Source organism: Heloderma suspectum, chromosome 1 (assembly GCF_057233095.1).
Source record: "Heloderma suspectum isolate Gila_16-S chromosome 1, 16-S_ref, whole genome shotgun sequence".
NCBI lineage: Eukaryota > Metazoa > Chordata > Lepidosauria > Squamata > Helodermatidae > Heloderma > Heloderma suspectum.
Genome location: NC_139458.1, coordinates 409,783,427 through 409,809,400, shown reverse-complemented (window position 1 = coordinate 409,809,400; position 25,974 = coordinate 409,783,427). Strand labels below are relative to the sequence as shown.

The following is a 25,974-nucleotide window of genomic DNA, read 5'->3' as shown; positions in this document are numbered from 1 at the left end:
CTACTGAAGTAATTACACCTGCCCCAAAAGCTCCTTCACTTGCAGCCATCAGCCACTTTCGGCTCCCCCTACCCCCTTTCATGCTTGTCACTTCCCTCCACTGGTCTGAGTTGTTAGCTGTCAGATATAAATATGTGTTACAGAGCAGTGATGGGGATCAGTAAAGATATGCAAATCGCAAAGCAGAGCAGTGAGAGGGATTGGTAAAGATGTAAATTTCAAGGCAGAGCAGGGAGTGAGGGAGACTGGTAAAGATATGCAAACTTCATGGAAAGCAGTAAAGCAGAGAGGAAATTTAAGGAAATTTCATAGCAGCGGACTTTTGAGTGTGCACACTTGTAAAAGACCTTCTTCTTTTAAAGGACTCTTCAGTGTCCTTCTCGATTTTTAGGAGTACGGGGTGGAGGGTACTGACAAGGGATGAGGGAGGATGGAGGTGGCACTGGCAAGATTGCAAGGAACAGTAGGGTTTTTTCTGGCTGTTCCCTACAACCCACGATGAAATCGCCCTGCCTGGGTTTGGACGTCACAACAAACCACCCTGAAAACAAGCCACCCTGAATAACCCAACAACAAGATGTGGGTTGCAGGATGGCTTGTTTGTGGAAAACAACTTATGATGAAAAAAACGCTCTGATGTCACAACAAGCTACCCTGAAACAACTCACGGTGACAATTCACCGTGGCTTATTGTGTTGTGCAAGCCAGGTCATTATCTTAATAAACTTTACAATAGTCTGTAAGAATAGTAGTGTTCCCATATTTCAGAGGGGTGGTCGTGGTGGGATTTTGTCTGAGACAAAAGTGGATTGTGTAATAAGTTTGTGGCTGTGGCGAGATTTGAATTATAGAGAACTTTGGTCAAAGCTCACTTTCTGAGCCTATTATGCCATTTTTCAGTAGTTCGCAACACTTGATAATGATAGGTTTATTGTAAAGCAGTCTTCATATTAAAATGTGATTTAAATGGTTCTGATTTATTCTGTTTTTAGGAAATGTTATAAGCTCTTGTATTACTTTTTTAATGCTCTATTGTGGTGTGGGAAGCTTGAACATTTGAATGTTTAGACTTCCTGCTTAAGAATCGTATTTCTAATGACTCTCTAAACTAGTGCTTGAAAACTGAAGTCATCATTGAGAGAGACGTTTGGTTAAATCTGCAAACTTAATATCAGCCCCTTGAACTCAAAAAGCTTGGGAGTTTGAAAAGCAGTTTGGCATGATATAAATGTAGTGCTTCTGATCTCCTAAAGGTGGTTAAGAGTTTTGGAATGGGCTTTGGGCTCATGTGCTTTCTTTTCAATTGTGCATTCTCTCTCCCTTTGCCTTGTTTGAAGCAGTCAGAGAGAAAGGAAGTCAGAAGTCATTTGGACACATCTAAGTTTGTGGAGTCCCCTTCCCCAACAAACATAAGGGAGATACCATTTATTTTGTCATTTTGACCACAAGTTAAAACCTACTTGTTTACTTAGGCCTTTAATTGTGGTTAAATTTTGTAATTTATGGTTTTACTTTTGCTGCTTTGGATTTTAATGGTATTCAACTTTCTAGGTTTTTCTAAAGGAACTTAGTTATGTATTGTTCTGTTCCTTTTCGTTGGGTTTTGTTTGCTGCTTTGAATATTTTCATAGAAAAGCAGCTTATGAATGCTTTTGGGACATGCCTAAAGGAGTCCTCTGGATGGTAGCCTTGTAGTCCATTGTTTCTTTGGTTAAGATATTTCAGTCTGCTATCCTTTGCCTTCTTTTGAGGATTATGACACCTTTTGGAACTCATATACAACTGTGGTGCATGAATACCCTACTTTGGCATGTCCAGTAATTTTCATGCCCATATCTTAAAACTATATTGCCACAAAACAGAGAGCTCCTTGAGGTACTACTAAATATTTTGTTTTTCTTCGAACAGTAGCATCCCTTGCCATCTTAGAAACTACTCTTAACCTCTCCCCCCCCACACACACACACACACAATACTAGCATGGATATTAAGAGCAGGTTATCATGTTGATTTCAGAGTGGTCAGCTAGTTGGGTAGACCCAAATGTTCCTCTCTGCAAAAAAATGTAGCTGTGTGGCTCTCTGAGTCCCCCTGTCCCCCCTGGTGTTGATATTGGATTCATGTTTGATACTGTGATGCAAAACAGTTTGTCTTTAAAAAGCCCAAGCATCAGTCTGTATTGTTTAACAAATTACTTTTAATCTTACGTTGCAAGATTGAAATAAAGATATTGGTTTTTTTTACTAGGAATCAAAACTGAACATTGTATCAAGAAAAAATACTTTTCTAATCCTAGTAATTTCTAAGTGTTTCCATTACTTGTTATTCTTATAGAGTAAGACATACATAAATACAGTTAATTTCACAATTTAGAACTTGATTACTGAGGGCAAGAAAGAAAAACAGTGTCTTTTTTTCTTTTTAGGTACAATTGATGTCCTCAAAGCAATGCATGAAATGCAGCGAGAGCCTGATGCGGAAACATATGCAAGCTATGTCTTGACAAATTTTGATGATGTCAGCTCTGCGCGCCATCTGCTGCAGGTGAGTCAAGTCTAAATACTTTAGAGCTGAAGTCTGTAATCTTAACAAGTTTAATTTTACTTCAGTGGTGACCTGAGCATGTATTGGCTTGAGAATGATGTCTCCCAAATAAATCTTTAAAATAAATCTTTAAAATCTTCTCTTTAAAACACTTTTCATCTGTTCAAGAAAATGGTTCATGGCATTTAGGGTGTCATCCTACACATGAGAGCAAGCCCCATTTCATTCAGGGGGACTTATTTCTGAGTAGACATATATAGAATTGCACTATAAGATGTTTAATTAATGATTCATTCTGTAGCTGAAAATTTTCAGCATTCCTTTGTCTAGCAGATGCTGCATAGTGGATTGATTTAGATCAAGGCAATTTAAATCAAGTTTCCCATTTTTAAATCTTAGTATGCATACTTGTTCCAGAAATACAAGAAATTCAAAATTCATATACTGTATATTGATATAAATGAATTCACATGCATACTAACTGGTTGCTGTAATAATGAAAACATACTGCTTTGCAACTAAATAGATTACACAATGTAGGAGCATAATATAAAATCATTTGGCATGCAGCCCGCATACCGTTGGCATAGCAGAATTAGGTTCTGCTTCACTTACTGAAAACTGAGCTGCAATCCTGTACATAGTGATTTGGAAGCAAATCCCATTGAATAAGTGGGACTTGCTTCTGTCATGCATGGGCTGTAAGATGTATCCAGAAATTTCCAGAAGCAAGAGCAGTTACTGGGCAAAATAGTGTTTCTTAATGAGATAGATAGTAAGTGAGCATATAAAGCTACCTTGTACTGAGATAAACCATTGCTCCATCTAGCTCAGTATTGTCCACTCTGAATAGCCCTGCAATGCCTTTCCTGGCTTTATCTGAAATCCTTTTAACTGGGGATGTCTGGGGCTGAACCTGGGTCTGTATGCATGCAGAACATATGCTTTGCCACTGAGCTATACCCCATCAACTTAGGTTGTTTATAAATGTTCATATAGAGTTAAAAATGTTCATAACAAGAGATCTGAACACATTGCTCACCTCTGGTAACTGGAGGGCATAAAATGAAAGTGTTAGATGACTCATACGGGCTCTGTGGATGATCTTCGTGAGATACTGGATGGCATCTCCTGGATTCTAGCACTTGTAATCGGTACGATACATGACATACTGTGTCACTTACACTGCTTGAGTTCAGAAGTCAGATATTAGTACCTCCACAGTTCAATCTGACATTAACAAGCAGTCTTTACCTCAGTATATGTTCCTGTATCATTATGATACAGCATTAAAAGAAAAGAGTAGACTTTAACGTATTTATTTGTATTAAGTTCATATAACCTTTAAAACCAGATAATTTTTTAAAAAAGAGATACTTACTATAATTAAAATATTAAAACAATGAAATAGTACTTAATTTTTAATTTAATTAAAAATAATTATATTCACGTTGAGATCATTTAGTTCCTGCTATATAGCTTCCGTTTTGACTACAACTGAAACCATTCAGAAAAGAAAAACTATGTAATGTATTTCTCCACCAAATATGCAGATTGTACCAACAGTGGACATTTATTTATTTGCATAAAGTAAACTTACCACAGAATTTGGACTTCCCTGGTGCAGAATTTATTTATTTTTTTGATACTCTGCTGTCATCAACAGGGAGTCACTTAAGGCTTCTCCCCTGTGTAGAGCTAGGCATGTTCAAACAGATTGATTTCAATGGGCTTAGACCAGGGGTGGGCAACAAGCAGCTCACTGCCCTGTTTTGTGGCCCCTGTTGCCCCCCAAAGTGTCCTCAAACTGCTGCCACTGTGTGGTGCAGCAGCAGCACTTTCTCTTTGAAACAAGGCATGTGGTGAGCGTGCACCTTATTCTAATGGCAAATCATGCTCTTCTGGGAGCGCAATTTGCCTTCAAAACAAGGGATGCACTCACCGCATGCCCTGTTTTAAAGCAGAAATGTAGCATTTTTGCTGCTGCAGTGCTGTCAAAATTTGACAAATTTGGCTGCCATTTTGGTAGTGGGGTGTGTGTATCTAGCGCCTGCTGGGGTCCTGAGTCTGAAAATTGGCCCCCAGACTCTCTGCAGTTGCCCACCCCTGTCTTAGACATACATAATTTTGCAGAGGATTGGGGTATAAAAGAGGGAAACAAAACTGATATGTATTTTTGAATAGAGCAATCGCTATGCTGGCTGTGGATCATGGCAGTTGTAGTCTAACATCTGGAGGGCACCAGGTTGGGGAAGGCTGGAATAGAACGTCATTCAAACTTTCTTTCAAAAAAAGTTTATTTTGGGCTAGACCTACTTTTCCACCAACAAATTCATATTTCATACAGCATTTCTCAAAGTTTCAGTCACATAAATGTAACTTTAGACAAGACCTTGCCTGCTTGGACAACAGTCTCAGTGTTCTAGCATGAATTGCTAGAAAGTTTGTGTTGTATTTGCATTTTCTACAAATTGAAAGGGATGTTCTCTTTCAAAGTGATTATATTGCAGTTCCAGTTTGTGTATTAGGTATGATTTAAAAGGTGGCAGTATTTTATTATAATTCTTAAATAGTGCTTTGCCAAAGTACTTCATATAGATTATCTTAGGAATCTTTACAGCATCCTATAAAGTAGGCCAAGGCTAAACTTACATTACCAAAATGGATGGGGATTCCATAAAGCTGGTTGGTGAGCTCATGCCAGAGTTGAAGTTTGTGCTCTACCAAGAGTTACTTTATTTCATCACTGTGTTATGATTTCTCCCTAGGAAAGGGGCTGCCCTATTGGAGCTAGTTTCTCTACAGCAGAAATCAGACAGGAAGCTGTATATGGAAGACTGGATAATGTTTTAGCATTAAGTAAGTATCCTTGATGTCGTAATTCTTATCTGAATAGCTAATTTGTGGTCGGTTTTTAATTTCAAATGTCACATTCGTGGTATAAATGAAATACATTTTACCAGTTACCTAAATTTAGGATGACATGGAGTTTTATCATTCTTCTTTATGAACAGAGAACTAATGGTTAAAATGAACACAAGAAAACATACAAATCAGTATTTTGCTTTATTTTAGGAAGTCCATTATCCATCTCGGTAGAGCAGCCTTCCCCAACCTGAATGCCCTCCAGAAGTTTTAGACTACAACTTCAAACAGCCCCAGCCAGCATGGTCAATGATTAGGGGTAATGGGAACTGTGATCCAAAATATCCAGAGGACACCAGGTTGAAGAAGGCTAAGACAATACATTAGTCAGGCTACTGAAGATCAAGTATCATTTTTAAAAAGTAATGTTGCAAAAAATGAGCCTGAACACTGCAAACATTTTCTAAAATATATGGAAGTCAGTAGGCCGCTTCTATCTGAAATACTAGAAGTGTTCTCATAGTTTTATTTTTAAATGCCCTTCAAAATTACAAATTAAATAAAGGGAAAGTGAAATCTCATTTGAGAGACAACTGGGTCAAATTTGACTGGATGTCTGAGAGTTTGTAAAACAAATTTCTTTGTTTTAATTTTTAAGGTAAATTTGAATGTGAGAATATTGTAAAGTGGAACTGATCAGGAGCTATCAGGAGACAGGATTTAATGAGTCTTAACAGATTTGTTAACATATTATGAAGCACAAAGAACCTTTGGGTTCCTTTGATGTATATAAATTATACTAAATACTATATATTCTTTAAAAATGGTGTATGCGGTATTGATTTTTCTTTGACTATATGGCTCTTTCTGCCATGTTTGTCAATCCAGTCATGAAATGGTTAAATAATCTAACATTCAGGGAGCAATCGTATCTAAATAGGTGGCCACCTCCAAATTCAGAGGCGACCACCTATCCAAAGCAGGGCAGGAGAAGCACGGAAGGGATTGTCCCCTCCGTGCTTCTTCTGCCCTACTTTTTCAGCTAGACAGCCAATTGCGGCTGTCTAGCCACGGGAGGATGGAGCGGGGAAGGAGGCTGTTGTATGACCTGTATGTGTAGTTACGCTCTCCCCGCCCTGGAACGCCCCCAGCCACGCCCCTTTCCATTCGCTCCTCACTCCTCTTGTGAGCGCAGAGGATGGGGCTGTTCTGCGCTGCCTCCAAGGCAATGCGGAAGTGGGGGGAGGTCGGTTCCCAGAAAACAACATATCCTATGGCCATCTAGCCTCTGTCTAACAGCCCTAGGATTGCTCCCTCAGCGTCCTAAGAATACCTCCAACAAAACCACCATGCGAATTCATAAATGTTGTGTTCTTCTGTAAATAAAGCATGTAATGCAGTCTACTTAAATTCTGATTCTGTGATAAAGTTTTTGTTCTGGTTGGACCTGGCTTGGCTACGCACTTGAGTGATCCAGACTCAAAGGGGCTTATATGCTAGATTCTTTCATTCATACTTCATCTATGTCACCAGTATAAATTCATCCTTGTCGCAAGTGTAGTTTCACTGGCCAGTATAGCAGCGCATTTTCAATATTTGAAATTATTCAGGCTATTGGGCAGTACAGAAATAAACAAACAAACAATATTTATGGGAATTCTTCACACAGTGCATGAACTGTGGAATTCACTTCCAGAAGATGTAGTGATGGCCACCAATTTTGATGGCTTTAAAAGGGGATTGGACAAATTCATGGAGGATAAGGCTATCAATGGCTTCTGATGGCTGTATGCTACCTTCAGTATCAGAGGCAGTATGCCTATGTACACCAGTTTCTGGGGATCGTGGGTGGGAGGGTGCTGTTGCACTCATGTCCTGCTTGTGGGTTTCCCGTGGGCAGCTGGTTGGCCGCTGTGTGAACAGAATGCTGGACTAGATGGCCCCTTGGTCTGACCCAGATGGATCTTACGTTCTTCATTACTACAGGTGTAATGGTCATTTTTTATTTACGTTAAGTAAAATTCCCTTTTGCTAGGGACAGCTCCTTTCCACTGTGAAAAATACATGAGTGATTTTCCTGGAACAGGTGCACCATTATAGAAAATGTAAATATTGGTTCATGCAGGTTAACACACACGCACATGCACAGTCCTCCCGATTCAGAACTCCTGCATCAAGCATCTGAAGGTGTGCCCACTGTGCTCTTGCACCACATGCAAGCTTGCCACAAATTATCAGTGATTTCAGCCCTTCCCGCTCTTGATTATCTGTTTGCAAGGTGGAGTGCTGGTTCTACCTCTATTAGGTAATCAGAGTAGTCAGAGCTTCCGGTACAGTCCAGCTGATGGGATCTTGATACATGGCAGAGCCTTCACATCATGTTCTGAGCATGGCAATCTTGGGATCAATGTCGTATCATTCTATGCTTTTACTAAAAGTGTTGATTTTAATCAACAGGGTAAAACAGGATTTTTTTTGATCAAAAAATCAGTTGATTTTTTCACTGTTGGTTATAAACTGTGGTGAAAGAGTTCTTTAATTGCATTTGAATTTGAAAATTGTGTTTATAAAGTTGTTTTTAATTCAAACCACTACAGCCAAAGAGATATTAATGCAGACATCTCTTTAGTACTATCTGAAAGCAAAAGCAAGTCAAGCTTTATAAAGCCTTTACAGTATTTCTATATAGATTAAACCATTGACTCTGTAAATTGGTGTGCTTGTCAATACTCCTTTAGAGAAGGGGGTGTAATATTAAAATATTTAATTAAAGCTTGTGTTTTAGTGCAGTTGTTGAAGGGGAAGGCAGCCTGTTAAAGCTGACTTCTCTGGAGGGTCATTGATTCTTCTTCCAGTCTCCTATAGTGCATAGATTTCAGCTACTGAAAAGCTGAAAACTATGAAGCATCAGTTAAGGAATCTGGGCACATAAGACAGCATGCATAAGAGTGCCTGTTTCCCCTTTATCATACCATACCATTCCATTCCACTTCATTGTCATCTGCTTTTGATTTTTCTCAGACTTGTTTGTTGCTAAGGAAACCAGGTTGCCGACTGTCAGCAGCAGCTGAGCATATGGAGATGTACTGTGCCAAATTTTTTTTAATGAACAAAAACTTTTTGAGCACAAGATTTTAAAAATTGTTGCTTTTTTAAAATGAGAAACATCATCAGAGGTTACATAATATACCACCGGAAGCAAGGAGATTTTTCAATGTCAGTCCCAGGTTAGGTCACGAATCACTTTCCTGATTCCAGGAACTGAATGAGATTCTTCTCTACTGCTTCACAGTTCAGGCTGTTTTATATCTGGTATCTTTCTTACATGGGTATAGGAAAAATAGTATGCATTTCCGTACACAATAAACATATGAAATTCATGTGGCCATCTAACTTTGCTGTGTGTGCTCACATGTTTGTAAGCTTTAGTGCTGCTGCTGAGCTCATGATGCTAGAATGCATCCATTTGTGGGAGACAGAGGCATGGGCATCTCATCTGCTTGAAATTCTGGATAGCTGGTGATTTGCTAGAGTCATTCACTGGCTGCATTTAGATTATCTTTCCTGACTTCACAAACCATAGGTTATGAAGCTGGGAATGAGGGTTGGGCTCATGAGCTCCTCCCCACCTTGCACATGGACTTTGGTGCTTCATTCCTGGCTTACCCTAAATCACAGTTGCCTTCCCCCTTTCCCCAGTGCCACATGACAGTCTGTGTTCCTTGGGCACACGTAACCTTGGGTGCACCTATTGGGGCTCCCTAGGCTTATGAAATTTAGCTTGCTAGATACATTACCGAGGGCTAATTGACACTTTACAGGGATAAATACAATAGAGATTGACACCTTAACTTAGTAAGTGATCACAGTTCTGAAGAGAAGAATGTGCAGTAACTGTGCACTCCCAAATCAATGACAGACTCTCAAGAAGTACTGTAACCCAAGTAATGCCAGGGTATTCTGTATCTTTCTTATTCTAACTGGTGAACAAAGGTCAGTGTTTGTAAAAAAAAAATGTTATTGAAAGACCATGTGTTAATGAACAAAGATGATTTTATTAAATGGAATCACTTTAAATAACTGTCATTTGATATGGATGGTTTAATCAATGCTTTTGAGAATCGAAGGTCAACACATTCTAAGGCATTTCATATACTCTGCAGTGTCTTCCACAAATATGCCACCTCCGGATCACATGCAGTTCAGAGGCAGTCTGATCTATGGAATCAGAAGGTAAGAGTGTTGAATGTCCTGTACTTGGATGATTTTGGTCCCTAATCTTAGGTTTAGGGTAGATGAAAGAAAAGGAAGGAAGGCAGGCAGGCAGGCAAGCAAGCAAGCCAATTTTAGCTTTTATAGCTGGTGAAATCTCAAAAGCCAGACAGGAGCTTAAGGGATGATCTCTACTGGGTTTTCTGGAAAAATTTGAATTGGAAAATTTTCCTATGCAAATTAGAATAATTTGCATTTGAAAAATTTCAGCGTGCATCACAAATTTCCTGGTGCCCCAGAGTGTTATTCAATTTATTTAATTTTGCAACTACACTTTTCAATTGGCATCTATTCATTGATACGAAAGAACTAATGAAATGGGAATTTTTCCTCGGAAAAATTTAGCACTGGAAAATTTTTGGTTGTGGAAACATTTCTGTAGAAAATTTTCCACCCCACATTATTGACAATCCCCATGGTCTTGAAAAGTAGTTCAGGCCCATCCATTCTGCCTCAGTCTCTCCAAGTTTTAAAGAGTCCAAATGAACTCTATCCTCCTCTGGTGAGTGGAATAGGTGAAATTTTTAAATCTGTACACACAGTGGCTGTAGCATAATCATTTTTGGTTCTGTAAATTAAAAACTTAATGAGTGATGGTGGTGGTGATAATATGTATCATTTATATAGCCCTTTCAGTGTTCAAAGTCCTTTATGTACAGTATCATAGTAATCCTTGCAACAGCCCTGAAAGGTAGATCAGTATTACTATCCCTATATTATAGATTAGGCACTGAGGCTGGGCTTGCCTAAGGCCACCTTATGAGTTCATGGCTGAATTTAGATTTGAACTTGTAACCTCTCTGATCACAGTGCTTTGTATTATCCGCTGTGCTACACCTGTCTTCACATAAAAATTGTGCAGTGCTTTATAGTCTTTCCTTAGTTCATTCTCCCAACAGGTAGGTGTGTTTGTTATGTCAAAATAAATCCCATATTACAAGTGAGGAAACAAGACATGAAGCCCAGCTTCATGCTTAGCACACCTGTGTGATGTCTCTCTTGTTGGGCTGTACTGTGTCAGAGTGCAGGTTGTTCTCCATATTGAAAAACCCCCACACCCTGAGAAAGCTGCCATGCTAGGGAGAAAGCCAACCTAGAAACAGCCGTACTAGTTTGGTATATATAGGAGATGTTTTAAATCATAAGAGACAGTCTTTGATTATAGCATTAGAAATACATGATGTGCCCTATATTAGGGTCGTTCATGCCTGTTTTTAAAACTTCCTTATTTGGGAAAAGTTAGCAGACTTTGGTCTCATGTTAGCTGTTTGCTTATATGGTAACTCCAGTTTTCCAACTGTGATCAGTGCCTAAAAGAGTTGTTCAGTATGATTGGCAAAGTGTGTGGTGACTGAAAATCCTTATAAGACCATTTGTGGTCTGCCACTTGGGGTAAAATGTCTGATATACCAGTGGGAAGAACAGAGTTTAGATGATGAGCATTTTTAAAACTTGCGACCCTCTTTTCAGAATGCTTCTTCTCAAGATGGTTGCATAGAGCATAAGATAGGAATGGAACACAACTGGGGATACTGATAATGGAGATCTCTCTTTAGGCCCTACTGTATTAATTAATGCCTCCTTCCCCTGTTGGTCATGTTATTCCTGTTGTGCTTTCAGGTTAGCGGGCTGATGCAACCCTGCTTCAAATCTGCATTGGGAAAGGTGGTTAGGTGGGCAAAAAAGGGAAGAGAGCTTCGGCCACTGGGCAGTATAGAAATGAAACAAATAAAATAAAATAAAGATTTTCACAAACCAGTTTAGTGCAGTATTTCCTGAAGTTCCCTTTCTCTCCCCCTGCTTCTTTTTTGGAGATGGAGAAATCAACTATTTTCTTGCTAAATGCCTAAAACGTTTGTATTTTTGTATGGGGTCACTGTGCCACAGACTGCCCTCTTTTGCTGATTTTGAATAGTCCCGTTAAATAGTCCTCATTGCAGAATTCAGGCCTTGTGTGTGTATATAAAAAAAAACAGTGTGTCAAGACATTTTCCTGTTCCAAGAATAATCTTGAAGAGTTTTGAGAGATGTTTTGTAAATGCAAAACGTCACCAGTCAAAGGGATAAACATTGAAGAAGTGACAAGTACAGCTAACCATGCACATCTGAAACCTTCTGGTGCCCTAGATGCTTGCATAATTCTTCATGTCTGGTAGTTCAGAACGTACTCAGCTGCTTGTTGGTCACTATCACTGTGTGCCTCCCTAGGCTGTGTACTCTGCTTTCTTGAAAGGGAACCTCCATCCTGGCATCTCTATGCGTTTTCTGGAGAACAGTGCTACATTTCTTTTACTGAAGATTTATTTTTAAAATGGAAGAATATAACTGGTAGCCTCCTGGTCATTTCGCTTCTTACATTGAGACAGGTTTTTGCATGTGTAAGGACCATTCAAACAACGGAAGTTGTGAAGTGTAGTTGTGGACAGTTCAATAATCCCTGACATAACATATGAATTAGCTAAGATTCCATACATTAATTTTCCTGTTTGCCAGCCACAAGCACCCCTTCCCTGTCTGGCAAATGTCTTTGCACTTCCAGCAAAAGTTTTGTTCATGGGAAGGAATCCACACCTTTCTTTTCCTATGGGGAGAACTTGGGAGAGGGAAAGAATTCATGGTTTCTCTTCTTTTCCTCAAGAAGCTTACCTACTGCTGCTTATGTAAAAGCCCTGTCGTAAGGAAGAGAACCCACTCCTCCTTTCAAAGAGGGGTAGTTTGTTCCTTTATATTGGCCTTTTGCAGAAGGAGGCAGAAGCAAAACCTCTGCTCATGGGAGAAACCAAGCGATTCCTCTCTTTTATACTGGATTTATGCTCGAAAGGAAGGTAATGTAATTACTCCTCCTTTCCTTCTCCATGTTCTTCATGGAGTAAAGGAGGACTGATTTCTCTCCCATAAAGCTGATCTTTTGCCAGAAGTGTCAGCATCACCATGGAAAGGGACCTTGTGGGGGGGCAGGGGGAATGGCCATAACTGTGGTTTTGGTCACACTACAGTTAGCAGGTGGAACCATGGGTTACAAACGCATTTGAAACCAGAGCTCCCAATTCTGGTTTGCTAGCCAATTGCAAACCATTGTTTGTTAATTCAATTGTTATGTTACTCATAGCTGAGCATCTTTAACTATGGCATGGAATGAAGTCTGAACTGCGCCTCTATGTGAAATGCAAATGTTGATGATAGTGTGTACTCTTTTCCCCAGCAGTTTTGACTACCAAAATTTTAAAAAAATAGATTGTGGTTGGGCAAAATAAGATAATGAGCTCTCCTGACTCCTGCCCAAATGTCTAGCTCAGGCCTGGGGTCCCAATCCAGCCCTCCAGCATTCTCCAGATAGTCATTTCCACCCCCTTTTCCCCAACCACTGATCATTTTGTGGTTCCTTGGCTTTTGCATAGGTTTTTCACATTCTAGAAGGTCGAAATGCCTCCCCTAAGGCTTAGCAACTGGCAGTAGGAGCTTTAAGCTGAAATATGCCAGCACTTTGGCCCTGCCCCAGTTTGCCTTCAGCCCCGCCCACCATTAGAAATGGTGCTTCCCCGAAATTGAATTCAGTCCTTGGGCTGAAAGAGGTTCAATACTCTTGGTCTAGCTAGACATTACATGAACACATAACTACATCTTTATAACCAGATGCAATAGTAATTTCCCTACCAAAGCTCCATGATGTTTTGGGGGCTTCTCCATTGTTTGTTTTCTTCCCGTCTTGTTTAGAATCCCTTGGGTGGCTGGGAATTGTATTCCTGGTGAATGAGATCAAATAAGAACCAGGAGAAGAATGGCTGTTAACTCTGGATTGTGGCAGTGCAGAGTAAGGAGAAGCTTGGTCAGGGAGGGATAAGGCTGACAAAAATGGGGAGTGTGCTTATTGATTGGTTGATGGCTGGAGCACTACCGTCACAATAATTGTGTGACAGAGTTGGCAGGGGTGAGTATGAACTGTGATGTGAATACATGGGTAGATAGGAAGGAGAGATGAAGGCATTATTAGCATGAGGGTTAGGTTGATGGCGGGGAAGGGGCAATTTAGGAGCCACGAGGCGGAGGGATGTGGAATAGTAAGAAGGGAGTGATGATTTGATGGGAATCACAGGGAGATGGGAGAAATGGAAAGTATCTCATTCAAGAGATAGAGTGGCAGATTTTGAGCAAGGTGAGAGAGAGAGAGAGAGATACACACGTGTGTGTGTGGGGGAGACATTTTTTCTATATATATGTATCTGAGGTATATCTTCCTACTTCTTGACAGGATGTTTCAAATGACTAGGTACAAGAACACCCTTTAGGGTAGTTTGGTCATCTGTCTGGGTGCAGAGAGAGAGAGAGTGAGATATGAAAAAGTGGTAGAGTGCAGTCTAGGAGAGAGACAGTGGTGGTGGAAGAGGCAGATGGGAGGATTTGGTGGAAGGTGTCTATATTGTATGCCCATGCCACTTTGCCTGGGTCAGTTCGTTGTTTAGTAAGAGACAGTAACCTGGTTTACACGTAACGACAACCCAGCAGTTTAAAAACCAATGGATTGTCATGCACAAGCAGGAAAGTGGAGGTGTGCTGCCTGCAGCATGCCTGCCTCTTCCACTTTTACTGCCCAACCCAGAATTGGCTCCTTTGTAGGTTGTGGAGAGTGACATCCAAACTTGGGCCGCTGGGTTGTTTAGGGGCTAAACAACCCAGCAGTTAACCCAACAACAAGCCATGGTTAGCCCCTAAACAACCCAGCGGTCCAGGTTTATTTATTATTTATTTATTTATTAAATTTATTAATCGCCCATCTGACTGGTCACCCAGCCACTCTGGGCGATGTACAACCCACCATAAACAATTTAAAACAGTAAAATTTTACCATAAATTTTTTTTAAAAAGAATACCCTAACCCACCCCCAATGCCTGCCTGAACAACCACGTTTTTAATGCACGACGGAAGCTCATTAAAGAGGGGGCATGACGGAGTTCCCTAGGGGGGGAGTTCCACAGAGTGGGGGCCACCACAGAGAAGGCCCTCTCCCTCGTCCCCACCAGTCTAGCTGTCCTGGCTGATGGGACAGAGAGAAGGCCATCCGAGGCTGATCTTGTTAAGCGGCCTGTCTGGTGTTGCTGGAGGCGCTCCTTAAGATAGGCTGGGCCGGAACCATATAGGGTTTTAAAGGTCAAAACCAACACCTTGAATTTGGCCCGGAAAACAACTGATAACCAGTGCAACTCCTTCAGCACTGGAGTGATGTGATCTCGCCGGCGGCTGCCTTTAATCAGTCGAGCTGCCGCGTTCTGTACCAGCTGCAGTTTCCGAACCGTCTTCAAGGGTAACCCCACGTAGAGCGCATTACAGTAGTCTAAACGAGAGGAGACCAGGGCATGTACTACCGATGGGAGCAGATGATCGGGAAGGTAGGGGCGCAGCCGCCGTATCAGATGGAGTTGATACAGCGCTGTCCGGCTCACAGCTGACACCTGAGCCTCCATGGACAGCTGGGAGTCCAAAATGACCCCCAGGCTGCGGACCTGGTCTTTCAAGGGTAGCTGTACCCCATTCAACACCAGGTCAACATCCCCCAGCTTCCTCTTGTCTCCCACCAAAAGTACCTCGGTCTTGTCAGGGTTCAGCTTCAGCTTATTCCTCCCCATCCAGCCACTCACCGTCTCCAGACATTTGGACAGGGATTCTACGGCCAACCTTGGTGAAGATTTGAATGAGAAGTAGAGCTGAGTGTCATCCGCATATTGATGACACTGCACCCCAAACCTCCTGATGATAGCCCCCAGTGGCTTCACATAGATGTTAAATAGCATCGGGGAGAGGATGGAACCCTGTGGCACCCCACAAGTAAGTGGCCACGGGTCCGAAACCTCCTCTCCCAGTGCTACCCTCTGGTACCTGCCAGAGAGGAAGGACTGGAACCACCGCAATACAGTGTTTCCAATGCCCAACCCCTCCAGGCGGTCCAGGAGGATACCGTGGTCAACGGTATCAAAAGCCGCTGAGAGGTCGAGGAGAACAAGGAAGGAGCATTCACCCCTATCCAGAGCCCTCCTCATATCATCCACCAAGGCGACCAAGGCCGTTTCTGTCCCATGCCCAGGCCTGAAGCCCGACTGAAATGGGTCTAGATAATCAGTTTCTTCCAAGTGTGCCTTCAACTGCACCGCCACCACCCGCTCAATCACCTTGCCCAAAAATGGCAGATTTGAGACTGGGCGAAAGTTGTTCAGAACTTGAGGATCCAAGGAGGGCTTCTTTAAGAGCGGTCTTATCACTGCCTCCTTGAGGGCTGATGGCATCACTCCCTCCTCAAGGGAGGCGTTCACCACTGCCTTGATCCCCTCACCCAGTCTCTCTCTGCAGCTCATAATGAGCCAAGATGGGCAAGGATCAAGTAAGCAGGTGGTTGGCCTTACAGATGAAAGCACCTTGTCCACTTCATCAGGAGGAAGAAGCTGGAACCGATCCCACAAAACCGGTTTGCCACAGGCCACCTCTTGCTCACTAACTGTATCCACAGTGTGCAGAGTAACACACCTAATCTGATCAATTTTATCTGCAAAGTGCCTTGCCAAAGCCTCACAGGAGGCCTTAGAATGCTCCAGTGGTTCCGGAGCCACAGGACCGACCAGGCTCCGGACCACTTGGAACAGCCTCCTGGGGCAGCACTCTGCAGACGCGATGGAGGCAGCATAATATTCCTTTTTTGCTGCCTTCACCGCCACGTGATAGGCTGAAGATATAGCTCTAGCCCGTGTCTGATCGTCTTTGGAGCGAGACTTCCGCCACCGGCGCTCTAGCCGTCTCACCTCCTGTTTCAGAGCTCGTAACCGCGGATTGAACCATGGTGCAGTCCGAGCCCTGTTCAGGGGGAGAGGGCGTTTCGGAGCCACCTGATCTAATGCCCCAGTGATTGCGGCATTCCAGCCACCCACCAGGGTCTCGACCGAGTGGCCGTTGGCATGCCCCAGAGAATCCCCAAGCGCATTCAGGAATCCATTTGGATCCATAAGACGCCTGGGGCGGACCATTTTAATGGGTCCTCCACCCCTGCGGAGGGGTTGTGGAACCGAGAAGTCCAACATCACCAGATAGTGATCTGACCATGACAAGGGGGTGGTGGATATACCCCCGACTTCCAGATCACTCCCCACTTCTCCAGAAACAAACACAAGGTCTAGTGCATGACCGGCTACATGGGTGGGCCCAGTTAGAATATGGTGCAGCTCCCAGGAGGCCATGGTCTCCATGAAGTCCCGAGGTGCTCCTGTGAGGATGGCCTCCGAATGTACGTTGAAGTCCCCTAACACCAGTAAGTTAGGGGACTGTACACGCACATCAGAGACCACCTCAAGCACCTCGGCCAGGGAGTCAGTCGTGCAGCGGGGTGGACGGTACACGAGCAGAATCCCCAGACTGCCCTTCGGGCCCAACCTCCAGTACATGCACTCAACAACCTTGGTCTCCCGGAGAGGGGGTCTGGTGAAGACCAAGGACTCTTGGTAGATAACAGCCACTCCCCCTCCCCGATCCCCAGCCCTCAGCTGCTGTGCATACGAAAATCCAGCTGGACACATGGCTGCAAGGGTTGGAGCAGCAGCCTCGGCCAGCCAGGTCTCCGTAATACATGCCAGGTCTGCACCCTCATCCAGGATCATGTCATGGATGAGGGAGGTTTTCTGGGTAACAGACCTGGCATTGCAGAGCAGCAAACGAAGGCCAGAAGATGGGGTCACGCCTCCCCCAGCCATCCTTTGGCTCTGGACAGGCCCGGAGCAGGGGACAGATACTACACATCTCTCCCTCGTTCCCCTTAGCTGGCATGGCCTGCCCCTAGCGCTCCGCCAGCGCCTGCCGCCCAGCCTCGGTATGTTCTGGCCCCCAACACTCCCCCCACTGCCTCCATCAGGTGGACACATGCCCCCTCGCTCCCGCCTATCAGGCAGGCTACCCACCCCTAAAAACACAACAAAATCCCCCCCAACAAAATAAAACAAACAAACAAAACAATTAAAATCCCCTTAAAAATGCCAGGCAGGAGTCCACAGGGAAGGCCTGGTGGCGGTGGTAGCGGCGACGGCGGCAGCAGGCCCAGCGGCTGCAAGCACGCCTCTTCCCCGGTGGTGGTGGTGGTGGTGGTGGCGGCTTCTCCTGCAGGCCCTGGCTCTCCCAGGCCACCTCAGCCAGCCAGCTTATGTAGCCCCTCCAGGGAGGGGCAGGTGGAGCAGCACAGCTGGCTCGGTACCTGGGGGCCTGGTCCTGCAGGGACTGGCGGTCTGCCAGGCAGAAGTGCACAAGGAAGGCCTGGTGGTGGTGGCAGCGGCGGCGGCAGCAGGCCCAGCGGCGGCAGCAGCAGGCCCAGCGGCGGCAAGCACGCCTCTTCCCCGGTGGTGGTGGTGGTGGCTTCTCCTGCAGGCCCTGGCTCTTTGGTTTGGATATCATGCGCCACCACCTATGAAACAGCCAGTTGTGGGTTGTGGAGTAAAAGTGGAACAGGTGGGTGCGGTGCAGGCAGCACACCCACTCTCTCCTGCTTGTGCACAGCTACCCGATGGGTTGTCTTATGTGTGAACAGCCCCAATAGAATACAAGCAGCCTGATATATCATAAGTCTAGAATGCAGGTTTGAAATGTTTAAACCCAATGAACCTCAGAGGGAATCATAGCCAATAGGACCTCTCCAAGAAGCACACAGTTTGTTTTGGTTCTGTGAACAGCACTGCCATGGAAGAGTGGCACTCTGAGAATATCTGCCTGTGAACTATTTTGGTATCATTGAATTGATTAGTGGAACTGGCCCTGGAAAATTAATTGGAATTGGAAGCCGCATTTTGTTTCCCCTGTAGACCTATGCTTGGCTCTCTTTCAAGTTAGTCTGCCAGAGGCACTATAAGCTTAAATACATACATTTCAAAGCTCTAAGGATCCTTTAGAAATGTTCTTATCTTACAACATACAGGCTAAACTATTAGTTTTAGAGTCTATTGAGGTTTAAACTCTCAACGACCTTTCCCATCTGCAAGGGTGAGGGACCTATTAAAATGGTCCATCCACAGAGGCCAGTGGATTCTGGAAGGCTCTGGGGGATTTTCCTCCTGTTATGGCTGGTGCTCCTGTTGAAGATGTGTTACTCTGTGCAATGCAGAGATGACTCGCCAGTTGAAATTATTGCACCCAAGTGCCCTCTCCCTCTGTGCAGAGTCCGGGCAGCTCCTTGGTATATGCCTGATCTGAGGGCAATGAAGCAAGAGGGAAGATGACCAGAATGCAGGTGGAGGAAGTTCAGTCTAAATGAACACAGGTTAGAGGTCATTACTGAGTTTACTTTGTGGCAATGATGGTGGCAAAGAGGGAGTTCCTTTCCAGTACCATTGCATCTTCTCAGTGTCATCCAGCAGAACCTTTCTATGTGGTTCATGGCCTGCTACAATCTAAGCCAGGGAGAGAGATGGTGGAATCCTCAGTAGCAAGCTGTGATGAGTTTGCATGACACTTTGAAGCTAAAGTCTCTCATATTTGTCACAGTTTGGACAGCACAATTAATGGCGTTCCATCTGTTGAGGCACAACTGCATTGGTCAAGATTTGGTGTAGTTTTATTGGATGAGTTTCAGTTGTTGAGACCTGAGAATGTGGGTGAGGTGCTTGGCCAAGTCTGGTCGACCACCTTTATGCTTGACCCTTGCTCTTCATGGCTTATTGCATCCTCTCAAGATAGATGTCCGGCTTGGTCCAGGAGGTTATAAATTCCTCCTTGAGAGAGGGAGTAGTACCAGACACTTTAAAGGAGGTGGTAATTAGGCCTCTCCTGAAGAAGCCTAACCTGGACCCAGAAGATGTTAACAACTATGGGCCGGTTGGTAAAATCCCCTTCCTGGGCAAGGTACTTGAGCGGGTGGTTGCCGATCAACTCCAGACACTCTTGAATAAAACTGATAATCTGGATCCCTTTCAGTTGGGCTTCAGGCCTGGTTTTGGAATGGAAACTGCCTTGCTCATCCTGTGGGATGAACTTTGCCCAGAAGCGGACAGGGGGAGTACGACCTGGTTGATTCCTTTGGACATCTTGGTGGCTGGGTTGGGAAATGGAGGTACTGCAGTGGTTCCACTCCTACTTGGATGGCCAGTTTAAAGTGCTTGTATTAACCTTCATAGCCTTAAATGACTTGAGGCCAGGTTACCTGAAGGATCATCTCCTCCCATATATACCTGCCTGGACCCTAAGATCACCTTCAGAGGCCCTCATAGAATCATAGAATAGTAGGGTTGGAAGGGACCTATAGTACCATCGACTCCAACCCCTGCTCAACGTAGGAATCCAAGTCAGAGCATCCCTGACAGATGGCTGTCCAGCCTCACCATGAATGCCTCCAGCATGGGAGAGCCCACTACCTCCCTAGGTAATTGGTTCCATTGTTGTATTGCTCTAACAGTCAGGAAGTTTTTCCTAATGTTCAGCTGGATTCTGGCTTCCTGTAACTTGAACCCATTATTCTGTGTCCTGCACTCTGGGATGATCGAGAAGAGATGCTGGCCTTCCTCTCTGTGACAACCTTTCAAGTACTTGAAGAGCGCATCTGTCCCCTCAGTCTTCTCTTCTCAAGGTTAAACATGCCCAGTTCTTTCAGTCTCTCTTCATAGGGCCTTGTTTCCAGTCCCCTGGTCATCTTCATTTCCCTCCTCTGAACCCTCTCCGGTTTGTCTGCATCCTTCTTAAAGTGTGGTGCCCAGAACTGGACACCGTACTCCAGATGAGGCCTAACCAGTGCTGAGTAGAGGGGAACTAGTGCTTCCTGGTATTTGGAAGCTCTGCTTCTATTAATGCAGCCCAAAAGAGCATTTGCCTTTTTTGCAGCCACATCACATTGTTGGCTCATATTCAGCTTGTGATCTATAACAATTCCAAGATCCTTCTTGCTTGTAGAGCTGTGGAGCCAAGTATCCCCTGTCTTGTAACTGTGCATTTGGTTTCTTTTTCCTAGGCGCAGAACTTGGAATTTATCCCTATTAAATTTCGTTCTGTTGTTTTCTGCCCAGTGCTCCAGTCGATGAAGATCACTTTGAATTTTGTTTCTGTCTTCCAAGGTATTAGCTATCCTGCCCAATTTTGTGTCATCTGCAGATCTGATCAGCATTCCCTGCCCCTCCTCCTCCAAGTCATTAATAAAAACGTTGAAGAGCATTGGGCCCCAGACTGAGCCTTGTGGTACCCCACTCGTTCCCTCTCCGCAGTTTGAGAAGATCCTATTGATAAGCACTCTTTGAGTCCAATTCTGTAGCCAACTGTGGATCCACCTGATCGTTGTTTCATCTAGCCCACTTTGAGCTAGTTTGCTGATCAGAATATCATGGGGCACTTTGTCAAAAGCTTTGCTGAAGTCGAGGTATATTATGTCCTCAGCATTCCCACAGTCCACAAGGGAGGTTTTGTTGTTGTTCAGTCGTTAAGTCGTGTCCGACTCTTCGTGACCCCATGGACCATAGCACGTCAGGCCTTCCTGTCTTCCGCTCTCTCCCGGAATGTGCTCAAGTTCATATTCACTGCATCGGTGATGCTATCTAGCCATCTCACCCTCTGCCATTCCCTTCTCATTTTGCCTTCAATCTTTCCCAGCATCAGAGTCTTTTCCAGTGACTTTTCTCTTCGCATTAGGTGGCCAGAATATTTTAGCTTCAGCTTCAGTATCTGTCCTTCCAATGAGCACTCAGGGTTGATTTCCTTTAGGATGGACTGATTTGACATCCTTGCAGTCCAGGGGACTCGTAAGAGTCTTCTCCAGCACCACAGTTTGAAAGCATCAATTCCTCGGCGCTCAGCCTTCCTTATAGTCCAGCTCTCACAGCCATACGTTACAACTGGGAAAACCATAGCTTCAATTATACGGACCTTTGTCAGCAAGGTGATGTCTCTGCTTCTTACTATTGTTGCAGAACCCAGAGTCAGAGAGACCACGGAGTGAAGGAAAAAGAGATGCTTTATTTAACGCGCGGGCTTAAGGCTGGAATCGTTTCCAAAGAGCCAGAAGCCCCGATTTACATTAGCACATTGGTTTTATAGACATTGTGACACATATGAAACGGCTCCTCCTCCCCCTCCCGCATGGGGTTGCAATCCTCAACATTTCTTCTCTTAGCACTATTGTTTATAATACAAGAACTGGGTTATAGGGTAGCCATGATAAGGAGAGAACAGAAGAGAACAGCAGAGAACAAGATATACAATTGTATGACCTTTGACAAGATAAGGAATTCCTGTGTCTCGTCAGCTTACAACAATATATTCAAGGGAGAAAGAGCTCAGCAAGAACATGAAGCATGAGACTGCAAGAGGCTACTTAGTCTGACCCCCGATATGGCTGCTACATTCCCCCCTTAAATGCATAATTTCATTACAATTATAGCATTACTGATAACTATACAAAGCTTTTTGTGACATACATATTACTTAGCCTCTTGTTGGGCTATTAGAGCGTAGAGGGCAGCAGTTTTATTAGCTGAGACATAAAACAGATTGGTTAAACAGCGCATAAGACAAGGAACGCAGAGACATAACAGAACTTTTATGAACAACACTGGTAGAATTAGGATGAACAATGCTTTTAAGCCAGCTAAGATCTGGAAGCCAAAGGGTTAACTAATTGAGCTAATTGTTTTGTCTTATTGTTTTGTAAGCTACTATATTGTGCAGCTTGTTGATTTGTTTATTTACAGCATTGCTATTATCAGTTAAGTTAAAACAACAGAGCTTTTGGTGTGTCTCACAACTTAAATGATGAAGAAGGAAGAGGTAATCTATACCAGCTGTATTTTCTAGAACTGCACCTCTTAGATCACGCAACTCTTTATTTAACAATGACAATGCTCATGAGGTGGCATTTATGCTTTTGGCTAAGCTGCAAGCTAACCGGTTGATTTCCAGACCATCAGCCACGGCTAAACCTGGAACCTCAACTAGTGACATTGCTAAGGCCAATTTTTTTGAGTCAGAATATAACTGCACATGACTATTACAATTTTTAGTTAGTTGGAGTGCTCGAGGCTGCCGTTGACGGATTTTCTCGGGCTACAGGGGAAGAATTGGCACCAGTTCAATTGGCGGCTGAGGCAACATGGGTGGTTATCAGACAAGTTGGCAGGAATGAATGACCAAGTGCGGGAATTACATGTCTAAAACTATCCATGAGGCAAAAGTATGTGGGCATCATTAAAAGATATGTTTTGAATTTTATTACAGTGGAAGGGGGCCAGGGATAGCTTTATATTTTCTGGAAAATGTTTTGACAATTAAGCATTCGTGCACACGTAGCATTTGTTTCAGCAACGATGGGGGTGCGTAGAGTGAACTCTGTAGGGGGTAGGATCTTTGCAACCACGCCCCAATTAGCATTTTGGGAATAAGTTAAACTTACACCATAAACTTTTAACATGGTATCTTTTTGAATTTTCTCAGGATGTCTACAGACAGGTATTAGGCAAGAGCTAATAAGCCTGTTTGCAGGTATACCTCTTGGCAAACAAAAATGTTTTACTCTCGTGATGTTAGCCAGGTGAAGCCAGTAATTATCAGCAAATCACTGGGACAAACTTTCTCTTTCAGGGGCTGGCCCCCCTTTTTGCACCTTATTAAGGAAACACAATGCAACACTACTAACACTACAACACTACAACACGCATGTTTGATCTTCTTTGGGATCTGACCGTACGCTGGGCAGCTATTCACCTGGCAAGCTGCAGTAGGGTCTAGTCCCCTTCTTCAATTCTCCAGTTGCAGGTCTGACCGTACGCAGGGGGACAGTCTCCCGGTGTGTCTACAGTAAGGTCTAGCCTGAGTCTTCTTACTGCTTTTTCAGAATGATTTTTAAAGGATTTTCAGGATTTCTGTTTACAGTCTACTCTCCCCCTCTCGCTTTCTTGACTCGTGTCTAATGTATCCAGGGTTTAATTCTAGCTGCTTTCATAGCTGCGGGGGTGGAAAGTATGACAGTTTTCAGTCCTCTCCATCTGGGAGTCAAAGGGTTATTTTTCCCTCTTTAACTCATACTTTAACTCTTGGTTGGAAAGGATGAGCTTCTGTGATGGGAATGGCTTATTTTTTTAAGACAAAGCGGTGCTGGGCTTGAAGAACTTTGCTCAGTGTTTGAACTTTTTGTTTAAGGCTAACGTTTGCTTGCTTTTGATGCTGCTCCAGTGTCAATTATGAAGTCAATGTCACGGCCCTTCTCAAGCTGTCTCCCTCTTCGCCCATTTTGGCCCCTTTGGTTTTCTCCTTTGTGTATTTGATTTATTTTATTTGGGCATTCATGCCACTAATGTCCATCTTGTCCACACTGGGCACACTGGTTCTTTTTTAAGAATCTTTTGCCTCTGCCAGGTCTTCTTCTTTTTTTCTTTTGTCCACGCCACGTCTTCTTGGGCCTCTGGGTTGAGGGAGGGGGTTATACTGGCGATAGGCATTTGAAAGACGCTCCAAGTACGCTCTGGGGCCTCGGTGGCACCTTGCAGCACTTTAGACACTTTGGTCATATTAACTGACTTCTTCATACCTGCTTTCATGGCTTTTAACAGCAGGGTTTGATACTGGGTGAGGCGCTCTAGCCCCACTTGTGTTTTGGGATTCCAGCGAGGGGGGGATTTATTTACAAGGAGACTTTATTGGGTAACTTACAGCACACAGGCGTACTTAATGGCTGGATCAGACAGCTTCTCTGAACCACGAGCTATTGGGCTAAATGGGTTTTTATACCATACATGTTACTCATGAGGCAGCACAACACTAGCAAGCATTTTCAGCATAGGCTAGAAGTGTTTGGTTCTCAGGCACAGCTTCCTGTAAACAACTTCGCTTCCCAAAGTGCTTGATAACACTTTTATTTATTAGTATGGGAAGACAAATTTTTTCTTTCTTTTGCTTTCTTTTTCTTTGCTGATCTGCCTGTATTGCAGATCATGTTTCAAACTTTTTATATAAAACTTTCTGCTCCATGCACCAGCCTTGTCTCTTTATTTGTCTTTTTCAAGTTAAACTCACTCACTTAAACCTTTCTGCCTTACACTAGTCCCAATGACACACATTTGGGATAGGCTCTTCTTCTCTTTCTAGTTACATTTTCTTCATCTTAAAGAACTATTACATTATTGTGGCTACTTTACCCCAGGTAATAAGCTCCAGGCACAATCAGCTGCTTTTAATTTACCCTGGGGGCAACTATGGCCACGCTTCTTTTTTATAAATGTTTTTTCTTTGCCTCTTGCCTTTTCTTTCTTTCTTTTTTTTTCCTCTCTTCTCTATCTGTCTGCTACTTTCTCTATTCCTTCTTTTTTACTTGCTTTTGTCTTTCTTTCCTTGTCATCCATTGGGAACCACACTTAGTATTATTTGGAGTTGCAACTAACACTAATCTGCAAATATCACATATATTTTATGATATTTAAGAAATCATAAAATATACACAACAAACTTTTTCTGCAATTTAATACAATGAATGAAAAACACTTCTTGCATGGTAAGGCATGATGGAGCAGATCCAGCAATTATACTGCTCTTCTGGCTGAAAGCTCAGGGCTCATTAAAATCAAGGGACGGGCATACCCACACACGCAGAGTTCTAGGTCACCATTTTTGCATCGGCAACTCTATGCTGCATGAGTTCTGGCAAAAGGAAATTTAAAAGTTACAGATCAAACGTAGCCTGCTGTACACTGAGCTGACTACAAACACAGACACATGGTCCACAGCGATGAGAGTTCAAGTTTATCAAAAGCTTCACAGCACTGTCCATGGCAAGTCTCTGACAATTTAAAATTTTAGTTCATGTGCAGAGTGTCTCTAAAAAGCCCAGATGATGATGGAGGCAAACAGTGAAGGCTCTGGGCAATGAAGATGCGATGTTTCCAGCAAAGGCTCTCTACTTTTGCATCAGTTTAAAAAGGGAAAGTGTGGCCCTACACCCCTTCTGACAGACAAGGGCCTTTAACTTTTTAGCAAGGCCTCTGTCTAAACAGAGCCGCACAGCTCAGCTCTCTAGCCGTGACGCTTTAACCTGGGCAACTCCTTTGTAAATTTTATTCTACTTCTGTCAGGTTCTCTCACAGACATTTTAAAAACTTGCTCTTTTTTTTTTTCTTCTAACCTGGTACACGAAAGCACTGAAACACTGAGTGCCGAAACTCAGGACGCTGGGGGGTGATGGGCATCGCCTTATACTTGCATTTTTCAAGCAGCCATTAATTTTCGGGGAGGCGGTGGGGTGATTTGCAGGACTTCAAAGGCAAGCTTCTCAGTTTGTTTGTATTTGTAAATCCCAAGCTCAAAACAGG

General features: G+C 43.5%; 1 protein-coding gene across 3 annotated transcripts in view; it reads left to right on the top strand.

Moving 5' to 3' along the window:
* LRPPRC (leucine rich pentatricopeptide repeat containing) overlaps positions 1–25,974 on the top strand; it is a 158,614-nt gene that overhangs the window by 36,136 nt on the left and 96,504 nt on the right. For all 3 annotated transcript variants that reach the window (XM_084828952.1, XM_084828950.1, XM_084828951.1), the window contains 3 exons: positions 2,426–2,544; positions 5,313–5,403; positions 9,573–9,642. In XM_084828952.1, the coding sequence (XP_084685078.1) occupies positions 2,426–2,544; positions 5,313–5,403; positions 9,573–9,642 (280 nt within the window). The remainder of the gene's footprint in view (positions 1–2,425; positions 2,545–5,312; positions 5,404–9,572; positions 9,643–25,974) is intronic.